Source organism: Lepidochelys kempii, chromosome 15 (assembly GCF_965140285.1).
Source record: "Lepidochelys kempii isolate rLepKem1 chromosome 15, rLepKem1.hap1, whole genome shotgun sequence".
In the NCBI taxonomy this organism is placed as follows: Eukaryota; Metazoa; Chordata; order Testudines; family Cheloniidae; genus Lepidochelys; species Lepidochelys kempii.
In genome coordinates, this window is record NC_136394.1 from 25,222,819 (window position 1) to 25,242,013 (window position 19,195).

A 19,195-nucleotide genomic window follows, 5' to 3' on the forward strand; every position below is an offset into this window, starting at 1 on the left:
AACTGTCCCACTGACGGGTCCCGGGACATCATTCTCAAAGCTAGAGCAGGAGTTTCAAAACAAAGGGATACACAGATGAAAGTCTGGTCACTTTGCTTTGATTGGGAGCTCTCCATAGACTTTACATTGAGATGTGCCATAGCAACAACAGCTGCTGGAAATTAACCTGAGAAGTCACGTGATCTGCAATCCACCCTCATGTATCTCTATGTCTAGAACATACAAGTTCTGCTAATTAAAGGGAAAGACTGAATGAAGGAGGGAAGCAGCTCTCCATGAAAAGAGATTTCCTAAGGCATGTTTCCCCATTGCACCCAACACCAGTCAAAAACACTATTTCTAAACATCATGTCTATCCCTATATCTCTCAAGCAGCTGAATCATTTCCTATCTTTTTTAAATTGTGTGAAACATTTGCAAAAGCCAAAGATGATGATTTTATAGATATTTCTTCAATAGGTGACTTCATTAGTATGTCACGTGAGCACATGGCATATATAGGAAATATTTAGGGACTGGGCTCTCTCATATACAAACAAGCCGTTCTCTGAATAGCCAAGAAGCCTGGGCACACGTTTCATTTTACATCTCACTGAATTAGGTGGGAATGCAGGCACATCTGTAAGTCTGGTATTCCTTACAGAATGCTAACAAGTATGGTGTGCTTAAAATTTTTTTAAACATTTCCTTTTTATTTCCATAGGTACACACAACTTGTACATTCCATTGGGTCTCCCTGCAGCATAGTATAATAGAGAAACCACAGCAAACAGTGATTACTGGTTCCTTAACGTTCTTAGAAATGGAACTACATAGAATCAGATGCAGTAAATGAAATACTCTGTGCTTTCCAATGCTTTTACTTCCCAGATCCTGCTACCCCTCCACCCCGCTCTATAAAACACAAGAGTGAGACTTTGCGTAAAGAAAACATCTGAAGAGCAACAAATAAAATAACTGGCTGTCTTAAGATCTGCCTTCTAACATTGACTAAACTTGTTTCTCTCTCTCTCTCTCCCCAAGCTGCATTTTCTTGTTTGAACTGCTTTGCTGTAAATAATTGTCCAGGAAGGGTCTTCCAGTTATCTGACTTCTCTGTCTAATCAGTTCATCTTTAGGTTAAACTACATGACATTTCAACATTCACAATAAATAATAATAATTAAAAAAAAACTTTTGCTGTGAATGCCCAGTTCTGGCTCTCCTCTTTTTCCTGTAGGACTCCTGTCAGTCTCTGGAGGGCTGGGACTGTGATACCAATCCCAGCTGCAGCTCTCTCAGCTCCAAGCTGAGTGAGTGGGGGAGGGCTACGCTGAATGTAAGGCAGTATAAGGGCCCATCTATAGAGGTAAACTACTGGGTAAGGGGGATCATGTCATAACAGAACTGGGGCTCTGTCCTGTTTATAACCGATGTTGGCCTTGCCTATATAGAATGGTTTGAACCATGTTAAGGAATCCTGCTACAGTCCTGACCTCCAGAAGGAAAGGAGAAAATCACTGCATGGTTAGAATACATCCACAGGAAGATTTGCTTCCACATAAAGAACATTTTACATTTAATAAGGTGGGGGTGGGGAATCAAACCAAAGAAAGAGCAGATACCACATAATACAGGAGACAAAGAACAAAAGCTCTGTAAATGAGAGATCCACAATTCAACACAGGTACAGGTTACTGCAGGAGTCATTGTCCCCTCTTTCTGGCAAAACCACCATAGAAATTACCTAAAGGACAATAAACCAGAGACAATGGGCCAGCTGCTTGGCTGGGGCAGTTCTGCTGAAGACAGTGGCTCTGTCCCACTTTACACCAGCTGAGGATCTAGTTCCAGGAAATTAGCAGGGCTCCTTGCAGGCTGGAAGCACACAGCAAAGCCACAGGTTGCGTCCCAATGACCGAATCTGTTCCCATCGTTTTCTTGGGAGGCAGGCCCAGGCCTCGATTAGAACCTGACCACAGTTCAGGGTTGTTTGAATCAGTAGGTTTTGGAGGGGTCTGGCTGTAAACTTCCCCACAGTACACAGGTGTTCAGCTTATCTGTAACAAAGACACTTTCTTCTACCGATGTTTGTCGTCATCTCTCTGCTTCTTTGGGTCCCTCTCCCTGCTCCGGTCTCTTTCCCTGTCTTTTCTCTCTCTGTCCTTCCTCTCTCTTCCTCTGCTCCTTTCCTCTTTGGAATCCCGCTCTCTCTCCCGGTTGCTTTCACCCCAAGCCCACGATCGCTCCCTTTCCAGCCATCTCTTCTCTCGGTTCCTTTCAGGGTCTCGGTCCCTCGCTCTCCAGTCCCTCACTCCCTCTCGAGACCAGCTCCTCTCCCTTTTCTCCACAGGCCCCTCTCCATAAAGGTCACTTTTCATAGTTGGCAAATTGATGGGCTTTCGGAAAGGCCTGTCCCGCCCTCCAAACCGCAGCTGCCCGGATTCCTTCTTGCCTCCAAAACCACCTCCAAGTCTCCGAGGGATCCATCCTTTGAGGGTCCTTTCCAGCTCAAAGTCCACAAATATCTCATGCTGGTCAATAACCAGCCTGTTGGCATCTCTATGGGCTTTCAAGAGCGCCCGTTCCTCTTTGTACTCTATAAACGCATAGCCCTTGGAAAAGCCTGTGACTAAGTCTCTAACCAGACGAATCTTCCTAATGTCGCCATACCTGGAAAAGGCTTCCCTCAGCTTCTCCTCTGTGGTTTGTAGATTCAGTCTCGCTACAAACAGAGTGAGGTGGGGATCTCCCGTAACCCCCTTATTGGGTACATACCGTGCCAACATGGCCCTCCAGATGGCACGGTCATGGGGCTCTTCATCTGTGCCATCAATGCTCCCTGCTTTGAGGGGGTCATACTCTTTTGCTATGGGCGCCCACTCGTTCATTTTCTAGAGGGAACACAAACATCAAACACACTCCAGTGTCACTGCTAACATTCTGTATAAACGTTCACCATTACAGGTGAATTGGAACATACAGTTAATGAGGATACTTGGCATTTGCCTATAGCACTTTCCATCCCAGGATCTCAAAAGCACTTTACAAACACGAACAAACTTAAAACACTCCACCCTGCAGGTTGATTCCCATGTTACAGACAGAAAAACTTGGATGCAGAGAGGTTTTCAGTTTTTAGCACAGATCTGTCTGCTAGAACGCCTCCTGGATAGGCCGCGAGGGGCACAGAAAACCCTCGACACATCCTGCATCCTTGCTAGCAAACCCCCTTAGACTTTGCAGAAATGACAAAGAATCCCCTTATAAGATTAATTAAAACAAACTCCACTGGAATCCTTTTTTCAGCTAGACTCCCTCAAGCTCCAGCCCCCTGGGGAAGGCGATTTGCTCGCTATGGAGGTGGGGAACATTTGCTTCCTGATGTGGGAGGAAGCGTTGCATTATCTGGATGTATTTTAGGGGAATATCCTGCCTAGGGCCTGGTACTGGGTGTATTTAAGCGCGTGTAAGAAGAGGCCAGATGCCTCCCACAGGCCGCTCGGTGGCGGCCACAGGCCACGTGCTTCTCAGCCCATCTCAGCCCCCAGCTGGGCTTTGCAGCCTTCCCCCCTTTGCCCGCTGCAGCGTGCGCAACCCAGCAGCCAGCTCGGCGCCTCCCTAGCTTTGCCCTCGGGGTCTCACGCGCTGCCGAGAACCCGGGGGACGCTCCCCGCCGAGGGTCCCCGAAATTAGTCAACACACCCCTCCCCCCACCTTCAGCACAACGCAGGCCTCGCACATAATCCCCAGCTCTTGGGCGGCTTCCCCGAGCAGCCCACACCCAGCCCCTCTGTCCAGCCGGCCGGGGCGGCCACATACAAATCTACCCGCCCCCCCCGCTTTACTGCAGGCGTCCCTGGTGCACGGCCCGGGCCCAATCCCCGGGCGCTGTACCCGCCCGCCCGCCCACTCACCGCCTCTCCCCCGCCGCGGCCCGCTTCTCTCCTCTCCGCCCCGCCCCGCCCACCGGCGGCAGCCCGCGGCCCCGGCTTCCCGTCGGCGGGGGCCGCTTCGCGCGCGCAAACCCCAGAAGCCGCCGCTTGGCAAAATCCCGCGCGGGGCGGGGCGGGGCGCCGTGCGCAAAGCGCAGCTCCGCGGCCGGGGGCGGGCATCGTGCGAGGGCAGCGCGTTCCGCGCCCCGGCCGGGCCGAGCCCGGGGAACGTGGCGCTCCAGAAAGGCAGACGCGTTTGCCTTCCTAATCCCCGGCCCCTGGTGGAGGGAAGCGGGCTGCAGATGCATTTTCCTCGCTAACCTGAGCGGGCTGGCCGCGGGGGGGCTCGCCTTGCTGACCCCCCCCCCTGCTGCGGGGACGCTGGCCGCGGGGGGGCTCGCCTTGCTGACCCCCCCCCTGCTGCGGGGACGCTGGCCGCGGGGGGGCTCGCCTTGCTGACCCCCCCCCCCTGCTGCGGGGACGCTGGCTGCGGGGGGGCTCGCCTTGCTGACCCCCCCTGCTGCGGGGAAGCTCGCCTTGCTGACCCCCCCCCTGCTGCGGGGACGCTGGCCGCGGGGGGGCTCGCCTTGCTGACCCCCCCCTGCTGCGGGGACGCTGGCCGCGGGGGGGCTCGCCTTGCTGACCCCCCCCCTGCTGCGGGGACGCTGGCCGCGGGGGGGCTCGCCTTGCTGACCCCCCCCTGCTGCGGGGACGCTGGCCGCGGGGGGGCTCGCCTTGCTGACCCCCCCCCCCCCGCTGCGGGGACGCTGGCCGCGGGGACGCTCGCCTTGCTGACCCCCCCCCCGCTGCGGGGACGCTGGCCGCGGGGGGGCTCGCCTTGCTGACCCCCCCCCCTGCTGCGGGGACGCTGGCTGCAGATGCATATCGCTTCTTGGTTCCTCAGAGCTAAGGTCAAGCATAAGTAGTCTCTCGGCCTATCAAAGTGCGATCAAGTGTCTTGACGTTTCTGGTCTTTTGGCCCTGCAATGAAAACCTTGGCTGTGTCTCCTGGACCATGAAGTACAAATATTATCTTATAAGTTCTATCCGTTCTTATCAGTTTAATATCTGACCCCTTGCTGGAGGGGGCTGGCTGCAGATGCATTTGCGTGGCTGCCCTCCCTGCTGGAGGGGGCTGGCTGCAGATGGGTTTGCCGGGGCTTGCGAGCAGCACAGCAAATCCCCGCCTGGCTTAGCTGTGGCACGGGCGGCGCTGGCGCCAAGCTAGGGATCCGGAGCGCGGAATTCACCTTCCAATCCGAATCGAGCTGTATTGACCCGAGAGGGTGCACAACGCAAAGCAGCTAAGCGCTGGGGCGTTTAAATCCCAAGGGCAGCTCTGGACCCTGCTTTTGGAGGCTGAGCTGAGTATCTGGTTCTGTGACAAGGGGCCCCCCCGCCACCCTGAGGCACGTGGGTGGGGAACTGGCCCTACCCAGGAGTGTTTCAGAGTCCCTCCCCCTCCGGAGGCGTCTCCATGGAAACTGCAAACGTTACCCGGGGGTGGGGCAGCCGCTCCACCCTGGCCAGGGCTTGCTTTGTCATCCTCGTTCTCTCTGCAAAATGCAATGGGCAATGTCCAGCTGCCCTCAGAGCCTGCAAAAGCCCCCCACCCATTACTTCAACACCGATCACTCCCATGCCAGCCGCGGCCCTGCCTCTGGCGACAGAGACTGAGTCTGCGGGGTGGTTTTGTCTGCGCCCCCAGCCTATCACCCTGCCGCCCATCTCTGTCTCCTGGACGCTGCCTGAGAATGGGAGCAGGGGCCCCTTCACTAGAAGGGAAGCTGCCCCGTGTCACCCGGCCGGCCTCCCTTCCCACAGGGCTACATTGTAACCCTTGTAGCCCCACCCCGGCCTCCCAGCCTGGTTATCTGATTGGCCCCCAGGAGCTTCCCCTGGAGGCCGAGGAGAGGACTTGGTCACAAGTTTCACGGAGGAGGAGGAAGGAAGTTGTTGAGAGTGGTGGCCGAAGCGGGCGGCAACTGCAGCAGCTGGTCTGAAACCAGCCCTCTCCCCCGTGAAGGAGCTTGACTGGCCACTGGGGCTTGCCATGCAGGGTCATCAGCACCCAGGGGAGGGAGAGGAGAAGGAGGAGCTTGGCCCTGAAAACGCCTTTGAGAAGAGCCCCTTCCAGCTGACAGCAGAGGATGTCTATGACATTTCCTACGTGGTGGGCAGGGAGATCCTGAAAATAAGCAGCGAGCCCCAGGGGGAGGTGCCCACCAGGGTCGCCCAGCTGCAGTTCAAGATAGTGAGGATTCTGGAAATGCTGGAGGCTTTGGTGAATGAGAGTAACCTGACAGTGGAGGAGCTGAAGATGGAGAGAGACAATCTCAAAAAGGAGGTGGAGGGACTCAGAAAGGAGGGCCCTCCAGGGAATGCAGAGCAGGTAGGTATAAGGGCAGGTGCAACCTCAGGAACTGATCTGCTTATTGTGCAACATACAGTTTGGGAAACAATATGGAGGCATGGGGTTTTATTAACAACACTAGTGATGTCCAGCGAAGCATCTCCATCCGTTTGGCCCACCTTTTGCACATTGACAGAGTTACAGCTCTGTTGAGAAACTGCTGCTGGCAACCTCATGAGCGTAGGCACGGTTTGAGGCGAGCAGAATTCTCAGCGTCAAAAATCCCTGCCTGATGGGAGCCCATTCTAGCACAAAACACTGGAAAACGCATTTGCTCACATGATCCAAGCCATTGTGTGGACAGGCCCTATTGGAGAAGTTGACTTTTCATCCCTGTTGAAGATCCTGGCCCAGCTGTCCAAGCAGAGACCGGCTCTGTACTGTAACATTGTAGGTTGTTGAGCCAATGTCCTGTATGTGCCAGGGCATGGTTTTGGTTGGACAGAGTCAATATGCTGAAAGAGAGAAGTTCAGACATTCAGGCCCTGATTTTCATGTAGTGTAGATGTACAATTGCACATCTGTCTTTTACATACAACTGCTCTCACAAAAGCACCTAATTTGCCATTTGCACACACGTGAAATCCTTGTGTTTGTGCAAATTAGGTGTATCAGAGGAGGAATGACCTTGTGGTTTAGGCCCTTGGCTGGGACTCAGGAAAGCTAGGTTTAGTTCTGAGCTCTACTCAAATTATCTCTGTAACCTCAGGCGAGTCCCTTAATCTCTCTGGGCCTCAGTTCCTGTCTGTGACAATGCGGATAATAGCACTTCCTTTGCAAGTTTAGAGGTAAACTCTTTGGGGTGGGGACTGTCTTACTATGTGCATACAGCGCCTGGGACAAGGGGGCCCACAGGCGCTACTGAAATACAAATAATTATTTTGCACCTAAATGGTATGAAAAATCAAGATTGTAAAGTCTGTAAAGCATGGAAATTACTATTGTTTGATAAACCTGATTCTTTGTCTAAGGTACGGCCTGACAGCTGCTCAGGGGCTATCTGAGCATGTTGCGTCCTTACAGTTGTTTGGTTTTTAAACTGTTGCCCTTTGTTCTACAGCTGAGCCTTGGACCAGACAAAATGATAATAGATCTCACAGATCCAAATCGTCCACGGTTCACGTTGCAGGAGTTGAGAGATGTGCTGCAGGAACGTAACCGGCTGAAAGCACAACTTCTTATTACACAAGAGGAGCTACAGTGCTATAAGAGGTAGATCACTAGGTCATCCAGTCAGCAGAGAGCACCTGTTTATTATGTGGGGATCATGTCAGGGGAGATTAGTATTATTATTTGTTTGCTGTAGCACCCACCGTGTGCTAGGCACTGCCCAGATATACAAGACGGTAACTCTTTGGCTCTCTGTGGGTATAGAGTGCCTCACAAAATGGGCCTTATTCTTGGTTGGCCCCCTTTGACACTACAACAATAAATATTATTATTATTAATAATATTAATAACAAAAGAAGGGACATCCCTGCCCCTAAAAGCTTACGGTGTAAGGATAAACAGACAAGCAGAGAGGGGTCAGGGAGGGGGGTTTCAAAAGGAATTTTTGATATAAATCAACCTTAAAACTGAACTCCTGCCGGCTCTAGGTGAGTTACAAACACGTGTAATAGCACACATCAACATCTGCAGGCAGTTACTTCAACTGTGTGTGCAAAGTAGGAATTCGGGCACACAAATCCAGTGGGTAGGTATGCCTGGCTGGCCACGTGTGAGTGCAAGTACCTCATTCGCACATGCAATCATAGTAACTGCACACATGCATTTTTAATGAAAACCGGGCTCTACGTATCCCATGCCACGTGTCATAAGAGCAGGGAGGTTTCTGTGCTTGCCTTAGTTAAAATTTCCCTTCTCCTGTTGTGCAGACTGATACATGCGAGTTTATTTACCACCCTTCATCTCAGAGATGTGTGCATTTCAGTGATGCTGTATGTATAGCTGTAAAGCACTTTAGCATCCTTCAGGATGAAAATGCATATTTTGTGAGACCCTCCAGCTGAAGACTGAGTAAGGCATATACAACAAAAATCTCACCCAGGGATAAGGATTCAGTTCAAGGCAGGTGACCCAGGTGACTTCCTGGAGTGCCAGGCATGGGGGGCACCGGGCTCGGGGTGCTGTTTTTGTTGTTAGTGACAAAAGGGAACATAGAATGTTTGAAGTAACATGGCTCAGATATTCCATATTTGCTTATATATGGCATGAATAAATACAGATTTACAGATCCTAGCATGCACATTTATTGTCTTATATGACAGGGATAAATCATGCATGCAAATCATGCAAAGTCGTGAAATGGGCTAAAATGCAATAAAAAATAAGATATTCAAAAGTTTAACAAAGGGGGGCCACCGAAGATGCTCCTCGCCTGGGGCACCATTTGCCCTAGGATGGGCCCTGATTTAGATGACCTGGGTTCTGTTCCTAGCACTGCCACTGATCTATTGTGTGATTTTGGGCAAATCACATCACCTCTTTGGTTCTGTTTTCACCTCCCACCCTTTGTCTGGCTTGACTAATTAAACCATAAGCTGTTGGGGACAGGGACTGACTTTTACTCTCCTTGCAAAGTGTCTGGCACAATGGGGCCCTGATCTCAGTTGAGGTCCCCATGTGATACCATAATACAAATAATAATAAATCCACCCTGAGTACACTTCTATAACAGGCATGCATAATGCAAGCTATAGCTGAGAAGCTAGTTTCAAACCTGCCCACTCAAACAGCAGTTTTGCCAACAATGCAGTTAAGGATCCACTCCCCCAGCTCAGCGGACAGGCTGTACTAAGTTAGCTCAGTCACCCATTAATGGTTCAGTTGGCCCTTGACTCTCCAATTGCCTAACACAGCTCATTGGAATCCAAGTTACAAATTAACGATGTGAATGTTTAATTCATAAGTGGATCATGAGCTGTGAGGCTCTAATTACCAACTAGTACTGGATTTCAATCCAAGCAAATCAAAGGAAAAACAATAATTTGATTTACATGATAACCTCCTAATAAGGTGCCTAGGGTGTTGAAAAACTCAATTGATGGCATCAGATATAAAACAAAGTAGTATAAATATGGGACCTTTGAAATAAAAATTGTGTTTTAGAATGTCATGAATATATTTCTATATATGTGGCTATATAGCATGCAGATAGCACAAAATGTCATGTCCTAAATTTAAGATTCACAGACAATGTTTTAGTGGCCGGATAACATATTATTAAAGACATGAGTTTGTCTCAGGTGTTTTTGAAGGAGTATGGTTCAATGCCCACGTTGAACAGCACTGCTTATCTGCATATTGTGGGCTTTGATTCCCCTCAGATCTCAAGATAAGCAGAGTCAGGCTAGGTCAGTGCAGTGGTGATGGCTGTGAAGGTGTAGTCCTAAGCACCCTCTGCCTGGCTATACAAAGCCCTAATACAGGCCAGCAAAGCTTGTAGTCATGGCTTGCACTGGTGAAGCTTATCCCAGTCCCAAGGAGGGGAAATAGCCTTGGTTCAAATTCTAGCTTTGCCTGTTTATAGTCGGGGTTTGCACTGGTGCAGCTATATCCCTTAAGGCTGTAACCAGTGGACATTTCCTGTGTAGGGAAGTGGCACAGGGAAGGTGACACTTATTTACCTCACAGGGGTCTTGTGGACCTTCACTGACTCAGGCCAGAATCTGCTGTTACACCTGTGTAAATCTGAGTGACTGTGCTGGAGATACCCTGGATCTGCACCAATGTAACCAAGCTTGGAATTTAGTGCTTTGAGATCTTCGGATGGAAGGTGCTTTACAAATGCAACACAGGATTAAAATCAGTTCTCACTGAGTATTAAATCGTTACATAACACTCCATCTGTAGCTATTTAAGCTTCTAACAATTATCAATGGGGTTCTTATAAAAATATTCTAAGCTAAATTAGAGAGACGAGGTGTGTGAGGTAACTTCTGTTATTGGACCAACTTCTGTTGGTGCAAGAGATAAGTTTTCAAGCCACACTGAGCTCATCTTCAAGGCTGGAAAAGAGCTCCGTCTGTCTCGAAAACTTGTCTCTCTCACCATTAACGGGATAGGGAACCATGATGCAGCCAACAGAAGTTGTTCCAATAGAAGATATTACCTCACCCACTTTCTCTCTCTAATATCCTGGGACTGGCACGGCTATGCCTGTACTACATCTAAGCTAAATTACTGGGCACAATTAAAATAAGAGTGATTCACTATTAGCATTAGTCCAGGTTAGCTGTGTCCAGAGAAATTAGAGCTCCTATTCAGGAAACCATTTACACACCACTTGACTTCAGTGGGACTTTGTGCACAAATGAAGAGCTTTCTGAATCGCTGTCTGCATTCATAGATATCATAGTGGCTGTATTGTGCAAACCCTCGCTTTCCAGACCAGCACAGAACAGTTCCTGGTAGCATTTTTTCACAAACTACAACTGGTACAACATGCCTACCCACAAAGGAAAGGTGCAAAGACACCACACCCAGCAAACGTGACAGTGACGTTAGCAGGGTATATGGACATCATCTGCTCAGACGGCACGTGCTGCCAGAATGAAGAAAGGGTTCAGTATGCACCATGGGGGTGTGGCGGGGGAGAAGTGTAGCACAGATTTTAAAAAATTCCCATCTCCCTCCTTTGCTAGTGGCATTTCACAGAGGGAGGACCAGGCTGGGCCAATGGAAGAGGAATCCACTGTCTGCAGACCTTCTGGCTCAAGCAAGTCTAACGAAGAGAAAACAATCATAAAGCGTCTGTAAGTATCGTCACTTCTCTTGAAGCACTTTATAGTGGTGGGCTGACTTGACTGGATACTTGTTCTCCCCTCACAAACGCCCCCCTTCCTCGTTATAAAAAGTTAGGGCTGTTACTGGAATCCTGAAGCCAGCAAACCTCCTGAAGCCAACCAGAATTTGGTAGCATCAGGAGTCTACCACCAAGATGCAGCGTGGGCTGGTGAATAGTGACCTGCCTGGGGAGTTCAGCAACGTGGGTTCTATTCCCAGCTCTGCTACTGAGGTGCTTTTGGATCTTGGGTAAATCACTTCACCTTTCTGTGCTTCTACTTCCTTTCCCACCTCTTGTCTCGTTTTCAGTGCAGGAACTGTCTTTTACTGTGTATTTGTACCCCACCTAGCACAGTAAGGGATCAAGGGGCTACAGTAAAACCCAGATTCTTACATTGTAGTGTTTCCAAACTACTGAAAGACAATACCTTCCATTGATAACAAGGACAGTTAACTCTTTTTGTAACATGTATTGCAATGATATTAGTGACAGGAAGCCTGGAAAGATGACACGAGCATTAGAAATAGTGACAATGATCTTGTAGCTCAACTGCGAATGCTTCTGCTTTGATGTCTGAGGCTGACTGGTTCAAACTGCAGCTGTGCATAGCTCCTCTCTGATAAACTGGTAAAAATAATAGCTGCTTTAGTTAACTTTTATGTGAGTTAATCTCATGACAGGGATAGTCTGAATTAGACCCAGACAGGATGATGCTTTGTGTAAACAATGTTAACTAAAAGGTATCGGGCACAATCTCTAACTAGTAGCAGTGCCTGTATGAGGAAAGGGTTTCTTAAGAACGGGCCCAGGTCAAATGCTTGAGTACTTCTTGCAAAATTAGAGGGAAATTACCACTTAAATGACATGGCCCAGCTTTCAGTTCTCACTGTTTCATATTCCTAGAGGTACTTACGTTTTAGACCACTTTATAAACTATATCAGTGCAGCACCCCTGAAACACTGCATCAAAATAACAGTAAACTATGGTACCTTTGAGGTGTAGAACTCAAAGTGCTTTATAAAGGTGGGCATCAGAATTTGAGTGAGGGGAAACTGAGGCACGGATGAAGTGACTTGCCTGAGGTCACAGCATGTCAGCAGCAGAGACAGGGAGAGAACCCAGTTCTCCTACATACCAGCCCCATAATCTATCCCCTGGACAGTGCTGCTTGCTTCACATACTAGCACAACAGCAAAGGGAGGAGTGATTTTGCCCCGTGCCTATGAAAAGCACCCTATGAGGCCAGATCATCCTTGCTACACAAACAAGCTTTCAATTAAGGGCTCAGCCCCAGGGACACATGAAATTGCATGGCATTTATTTATTGTCTTGGAGTTAGCCTTCTTGGTCCAAGAATTTCCAGCCTTTCAGAGCTAATCATTAAGCTGTCCTACCCTGTAGAAGGCCATTGCCTCCCCTGTGAGTACACTAAGAATCTCCACATTGTGTTGTTTACTGACTATCCACCAAGGTTTGTTTGTGATGGGATTCAAGTAGCTGCATGCAGCGGGAGCCTGCGCAAGCCCTGCGTTTATAGCTCCTGAGAGCAGCCCAGTGTGCAAGCAGAACAGGCTCAGCTGGTGGTTGTAGCTTTTCCTTTTTGTAAGACACTTCCCCCCCCCTCCCCTTTTTGCTCCAGGTTCTCTTTTAAATACGGAAAACGAATATGACTGAGAATTTAGCCACTTCTGCTCAGAAAGTTGCAGCATATAAAGCCCTTGAAAAGGAATTAAGAGAAGAAGCATTTGAAGGAAAAGCAGCAGTTTCACTGTAGAGAACAGGCCACATCTCAAGAACATGTATTTGTATACTACTTTAAGATTTTGCTTTATAAAATAACATTTCTTACAATGTTTGTATTACGGTGTAAGTGTTAATTTCTCCTCTTGTAAAGAATGGCATATTTCCTCTAGACATATCCAAGCAGATGGAGTGTGGAATAAACCTTTTCTATATAGCTATTTTCAGTCTTTCGAAGAACCATACCAAAATGTAGCCTACAGAAGAGAGAATATTAATTTTTCCACTCACATCTCACTGTCTGGGCTAGGGGATTTTCAAAGGCTAGAATGATCTTGCTGATATTTTGCTAGTTACACTGTCTGCAAAAGTATTCATAAAACTAATTACCAAGACTGAAAAATATGTTTGCATTTAAATTTAGTGTGTGTTTTGTTGTCAGTGATCTGACACCAGAAATGTCTCTCTCTTAAAGCAACCCAGAAGCTGAAGCAAACTGGAAGTTGCCCAGATAGTGGCTGTCTTGTAGTTTGTATTAAATTAGTTTGATGTCCTCTGTTCAGCAGCCTAATGCCTACCACTGAGGCTACTATAATTGGGAGTAACTGACACCTTTAGCGGTAGACACACAAGCCAAGCATTGGCTAGACTAGGGGTGGGCAAACTTTTTGGCCTGAGGGCTACCTATGATTATGGAAACTCGTATGGTGGGCCATGAATGCTCATGAAATTGGGGGTTAGGGGGCAGGAGGGCTCCAGCTGGGGATGCAGGCTCTGGGGTGGGGCTGAGGGTTTGGGGGTTCCAGGCTGGGACTGAGGGGTTTGGAGGGGGATCAGGGCTGGGGAAGGGAGTTGGGGCACAGGAAGGGTTGGGGGGCAGGCTCCAGGCAGTGCTTACCTCAAGCAACTCCCAGAAACAGCAGCATGTCCTCCCTCCGGCTCCTACCCAGAAGTGCAGCCAGGTGGTTCTGTGCACTGCCCTGTCTGTAGGCGCCAATCCTGTAACTCCCATTGGCTGTGGTTCCCAACCAATGGGACTGTAGAGGCAGCACTTGGGGCAGGGGCAGCATGTGGAGCCCTCTGGCTGCCCCTATATGTAGGAGCTGTAGAGGGGACATGCTGCTGCTTCTGGGAGCCCTGTGGAGTAGAGCAAGACCCCGACCGCGCTCCACCGCTGGAGCGCCAGAGCGGGGCAAGCCCCGGACCCCACTTCCCAGCAGGAGCTCAAGGGCTGAATTAAAATGTCTGGAGGTCCGGATGTGGCCCCCGGGCTGTAGTTTGCCCACCCTTGGGCTAGACCATGGATATAGAACTCTCATGGCTATGGGTGATCCTTCAGGTCAAAAGTAAAGCAAGTTGTAGCAGAGTATTAACACTGTTACTACACGCATTCATCCTGCTCAGTGGATATATAGAACTTCAGTTAGTAGTGAAACCTTTCAGAGACAATAAATATATTCTTGAGCTATAGCACATTCTACACTGACTCCTCATAGGTAGTGAATGGGAAGAAAAACACTACAAATTGAGAATTCTAGTTCTGGGAAAATAATCAGAGTAAAAAAAGCATACATTAAATGAGCTGCATATACAGAACAGATAAGAGACAGGAATGTTAATTATTTAGCTGCAATCCACTACTAAATGAATTTAGGTCAAACAGATGGAAGGTAGGTGTAGGGGAGATAATTAGTATCTGAGGTTTGTGCTATCATCTACATCTAGAAAGACACAGTTATTTTAGCAGCATTAGATACGAGGCTGATTAGACTTGTAAACAGTAGAAAAAATTAAAAGACTCAAGAATATAATCTTATTGCCTTTCAAAAGGGAAGTGAATTCTAAGATCTCCTTTGATTCCCTTTTATATACTAGCAGTAGACAGAATATAGGTCAGTTGATGATACTGCATATCTATACTTAGTAACAAAGCATGCCTGGTAATATGGCTGCTCAGAAGGTAGAAAAACCAGCAGTGTCGTTTTCAAATGTGTTCACAAGCAATGGAATGTTAGTAAAACAATATCTAAGATGCCTAACTTGGAAAGATTTGTCTATATCCATCCATTGCAGAGAACTGGAACACAGGGCTTGCCATCTTCAAAACATTATTACACCCCAACATTGGGGATGCTTCTTGTATAACCCTCCTGGGTCTGAGGGCTAATTAAACTGAGAGTCATTCTATCAAGTATGAAAGAGTCTATTGGGCCAACACATACAAACAGAATTAGACTATTTATTTTTGGAACGCAGCCATCACATCAGCAGTTGGTGCTAACAAAATTAAAGCATAACTCTCCCGCAAAGGTCTGTGTACTCCACCACGCCTTCCTGTTACTGGGAGGGAGTGTTCATGAATATTTCTAATTCAGTACTGAGGCATGCTGCTATTAGGAAAGCAATTTGGGTGAGGGGGTGGGAGGGAGAAGAGGTGGTAAGATCTACTCAGGTTCTGAGTTTCTTATAGGCTAGCACTGCGCAGGAGGGATAGCTATGAGAAAACCGACAGCTCCAGCATTCCTGAGGAAAGTAGTTATCCCCACTGAGTTAAATGAAAGGGCAGCCCCTCAGAGAGAGGTCTGGACCATTAAAGATGAACTCCAGACCATCTGAAGTGGAGCCTGTAAGGAACAGGGAGACAATGCAGCATTCAGAATAGAGTAAGTGGTTGCAATCAGCCCATGTAAGAAGTAGATGAGTTCCTCAGTCTATGGACAGTCTCAAAGCCTCCAATAACCTGCATCTGGCAAACTGACCAGTTCACCACCACCACGTCCATCTAGTCCTTACAGTTAAAGGAGCCGATACAAGAATATCTGCCTTGAGCCTGAAACCGCAGCTAAAAGATGTTAGCTCTTCCATTCATTTCAATGGAATGTTGACACCAAAGCCTTGTCATTGCCACCCCTGGAACCCCGACCTGGGATATTCTATCTACTACCCAAGATCCATAAACCTGGAAATCCTGGGCGCCCCATCATCTCAGGCATTGGCACCCTGACAGCAGGATTGTCTGGCTATGTAGACTCCCTCCTCAGGCCCTACGCTACCAGCACTCCCAGCTACCTTCGAGACACCACTGACTTCCTGAGGAAACTTCAATCCATCGGTGATCTTCCTGATAACACCATCCTGGCTACTATGGATGTAGAAGCCCTCTACACCAACATTCCACACAAAGATGGACTACAAGCCGTCAAGAACACTATCCCCGATAATGTCACAGCTAACCTGGTGGCTGAACTTTGTGACTTTGTCCTTACCCATAACTATTTCACATTTGGGGACAATGTATACCTTCAGATCAGCGGCACTGCTATGGGTACCCGCATGGCCCCACAGTATGCCAACATTTTTATGGCTGATTTAGAACAACGCTTCCTCAGCTCTCGTCCCCTAAAGCCCCTACTCTACTTGCGCTATATTGATGACATCTTCATCATCTGGACCCATGGAAAAGAAGCCCTTGAGGAATTCCACCATGATTTCAACAATTTCCATCCCACCACCAACCTCAGCCTGGTCCAGTCCACACAAGAGATCCACTTCCTGGACACTACAGTGCTAATAAACAATGGCCACATAAACACCACCCTATACCGTAAACCTACTGACCGCTATTCCTACCTGCATGCCTCCAGCTTTCACCCTGACCACACCACACGATCCATCGTCTACAGCCAAGCTCTGCGATACAACCGCATTTGCTCCAACCCCTCAGACAGAGACAAACACCTACAAGATCTCTGTCAAGCTTTCTTACAACTACAATACCCACCTGCAGAAGTAAAGAAACAGATTGATAGAGCCAGAAGAGTTCCCAGAAGTTACCTACTACAGGACAGGCCTAACAAAGAAAATAACAGAACGCCACTAGCCGTCACCTTCAGCCCCCAACTAAAACCCCTCCAACGCATTATTAAGGATCTACAACCTATCCTAAAGGATGACCCAACACTCTCACAAGTCTTGGGAGACAGGCCAGTCCTTGCCTACAGACAGCCCCGCAACCTGAAGCAAATACTCACCAACAACCACATACACAACAGAACCACTAACCCAGGAACTTATCCTTGCAACAAAGCCCGTTGCCAATTGTGCCCACATATCTATTCAGGGGACACCATCACAGGGCCTAATAACATCAGCCACACTATCAGAGGCTCGTTCACCTGCACATCCACCAATGTGATCTATGCCATCATGTGCCAGCAATGCCCCTCTGCCATGTACATTGGTCAAACTGGACAGTCTCTACGTAAAAGAATAAATGGACACAAATCAGATGTCAAGAATTATAACATTCATAAACCAGTCGGAGAACACTTCAATCTCTCTGGTCACGCAATCACAGACATGAAGGTCGCTATCTTAAAACAAAAAAACTTCAAATCCAGACTCCAGCGAGAAACTGCTGAATTGGAATTCATTTGCAAATTGGATACTATTAATTTAGGCTTAAATAGAGACTGGGAGTGGCTAAGTCATTATGCAAGGTAGCCTGTTTCCTCTTGTTTTTTCCTACCCCCCCCCCAGATGCTCTGGTTTAACTTGGATTTAAACCTGGAGAATGGTCAGTTTAGATGAGCTATTACCAGCAGGAGAGTGAGTTTGTGTGTGTATGGGGGCGGGGGGGATGTGAGAAAACCTTGATCTATGCAGGAAATAGCCCGACTTGATTATGTTAAGAGTTGTCACTTTGGATGGGCTAGCACCAGCAGGAGAGTGAATTTGTGTGGGGGGGTGGAGGGTGAGAAAACCTGGATTTGTGCTGGAAATGGCCCACCTGTTGATCACTTTAGATAAGCTATTACCAGCAGGACAGTGGGGTGGGAGGAGGTATTGTTTCATGATTTCTGTGTGTATATAAAGTCTGCTGCAGTTTCCACGGTAAACATCTGATGAAGTGAGCTGTAGCTCACGAAAGCTCATGCTCAAATAAATTGGTTAGTCTCTAAGGTGCCACAAGTACTCCTTTTCTTTTTGCGAATACAGACTAACACGGCTGTTCCTCTGAAACCTTAAATATTAATATCTTTCACATGGAATTTTAGCAGTAGAATACATCTAGAACATTTCCCCCCATGATCCCAATCCACCTTCCAACCCTTACCAGCTGCCAAATTCCCCAAACACTCCCTTTCCATCAGCCAAGACCTCCAGCATACCATGGCCAATATCTGCAATGCTATTGCATGTCAACACAAGACCATACAATATGGTGATATTTGTGGGGCGTAATGAATGGCGTATATAAATAAGGAATGCTGTACCGTTGTGTTACTTGATTCCCTAATTAATGCATTCACTTCCATATGATTACCCGAAGCTGCCATGCTATTGCCAGTCTTGCTGCAGAATTCCAGGCCAATTACAAGGTACACAGGACCAGGCTAGAAGGTGTACAATTGAGGTCCATTAGCTTAAACTGCCTACAATTCCCCATTTAAAAACTGGTTCCTAATACAGTATGAGCAGGCTCCATGGCTGGGGGATTGACTGAAAAAGCTAAATCTTTGGTTTTTTGTTTTTTTAAAAGAAGTGTTCAAGACTAGAGCCAGCCTTTTCAGCTTGTATTTATAGAGTTAGTACATAGGACAGTTTGGCCCCAACCCAAGGAATCCCTGACTCAGTTATGACGCCATTGGAATATCATCAACATGAGTCGGGGGACAGGGAGTTTGTGGGAGAGTAAGATAGGGATTCTTCTACATGATAACATGCTAAAGCCAAACTGCATGTTGGTATGAGGTGGTATTCTGCTTAGGATATTGGTCTAACTGCTGAAAGACCGTACAATAGGAAAGCAGAAAACTCCATTCTCGGTGTCCCACTAGCTTTATTGCTGTGTTTCAATGCAGCAGCATCCAACTGTCAATTACAAACAAGGCATGAGTGTATTTTCATATACAAGGCAGGTAGGTATCGTTAGACCTTGTTTTACAAAAAGGGGAAACTGAGGAACAGAGGTGAAGAGTCACTTGCCCAAGATCGCAGTGAGCCAGTGGTAGAGTAAAGCACAGGTTTGTCCCAGTTCCCAAGTCTGTGCTCTAGCCACTAGCTGACGCTGCAGGGGGGAGAAGCTCTTTCAGAACAAGGGAATCTGCACACATTTTTGGCTTCTCTATTAGAGAGAGAAGGAACTCTACTGTGCCGACATCTAATTCAAATCCCCAAAGTAGCTTGCACACAAAATATATAGTTGATGGTTAGTGAGTTATCAAGCTTCAGAGACTTGATATACACATATCCTCCCTCCTGAGCTTTCATTGGATAGAGGAGACAGGCATTTAAGGGTTAACTCTTTTCACAGCTTGCTTAAAAATATCTGAGAC

At 47.9% G+C, this 19,195-nt stretch overlaps 2 protein-coding genes across 2 annotated transcripts; one reads left to right on the forward strand and one right to left on the reverse strand.

The window, feature by feature from the left end:
- Positions 1–671: 671 nt before the first annotated feature.
- SNRNP35 (small nuclear ribonucleoprotein U11/U12 subunit 35) lies at positions 672–4,059 on the reverse strand. Its single transcript, XM_073313179.2, has 2 exons — positions 3,897–4,059; positions 672–2,873 (listed from the first exon to the last, which is right to left on the reverse strand). Exon 2 carries the CDS (start codon positions 2,868–2,870, stop codon positions 2,061–2,063), a length of 810 nt encoding a protein of 269 aa, XP_073169280.1. The 5' UTR covers positions 2,871–2,873; positions 3,897–4,059; the 3' UTR covers positions 672–2,060.
- Positions 4,060–4,678: 619 nt separating this feature from the next.
- Positions 4,679–13,600, forward strand: RILPL2 (Rab interacting lysosomal protein like 2). Its single transcript, XM_073313180.2, has 4 exons — positions 4,679–6,306; positions 7,388–7,539; positions 10,974–11,084; positions 12,757–13,600. The coding sequence occupies exons 1-4, from the start codon at positions 5,968–5,970 to the stop codon at positions 12,785–12,787; spliced, it is 633 nt and encodes a 210-aa protein (XP_073169281.1). The 5' UTR covers positions 4,679–5,967; the 3' UTR covers positions 12,788–13,600.
- The last annotated feature ends 5,595 nt before the right edge of the window (positions 13,601–19,195 follow it).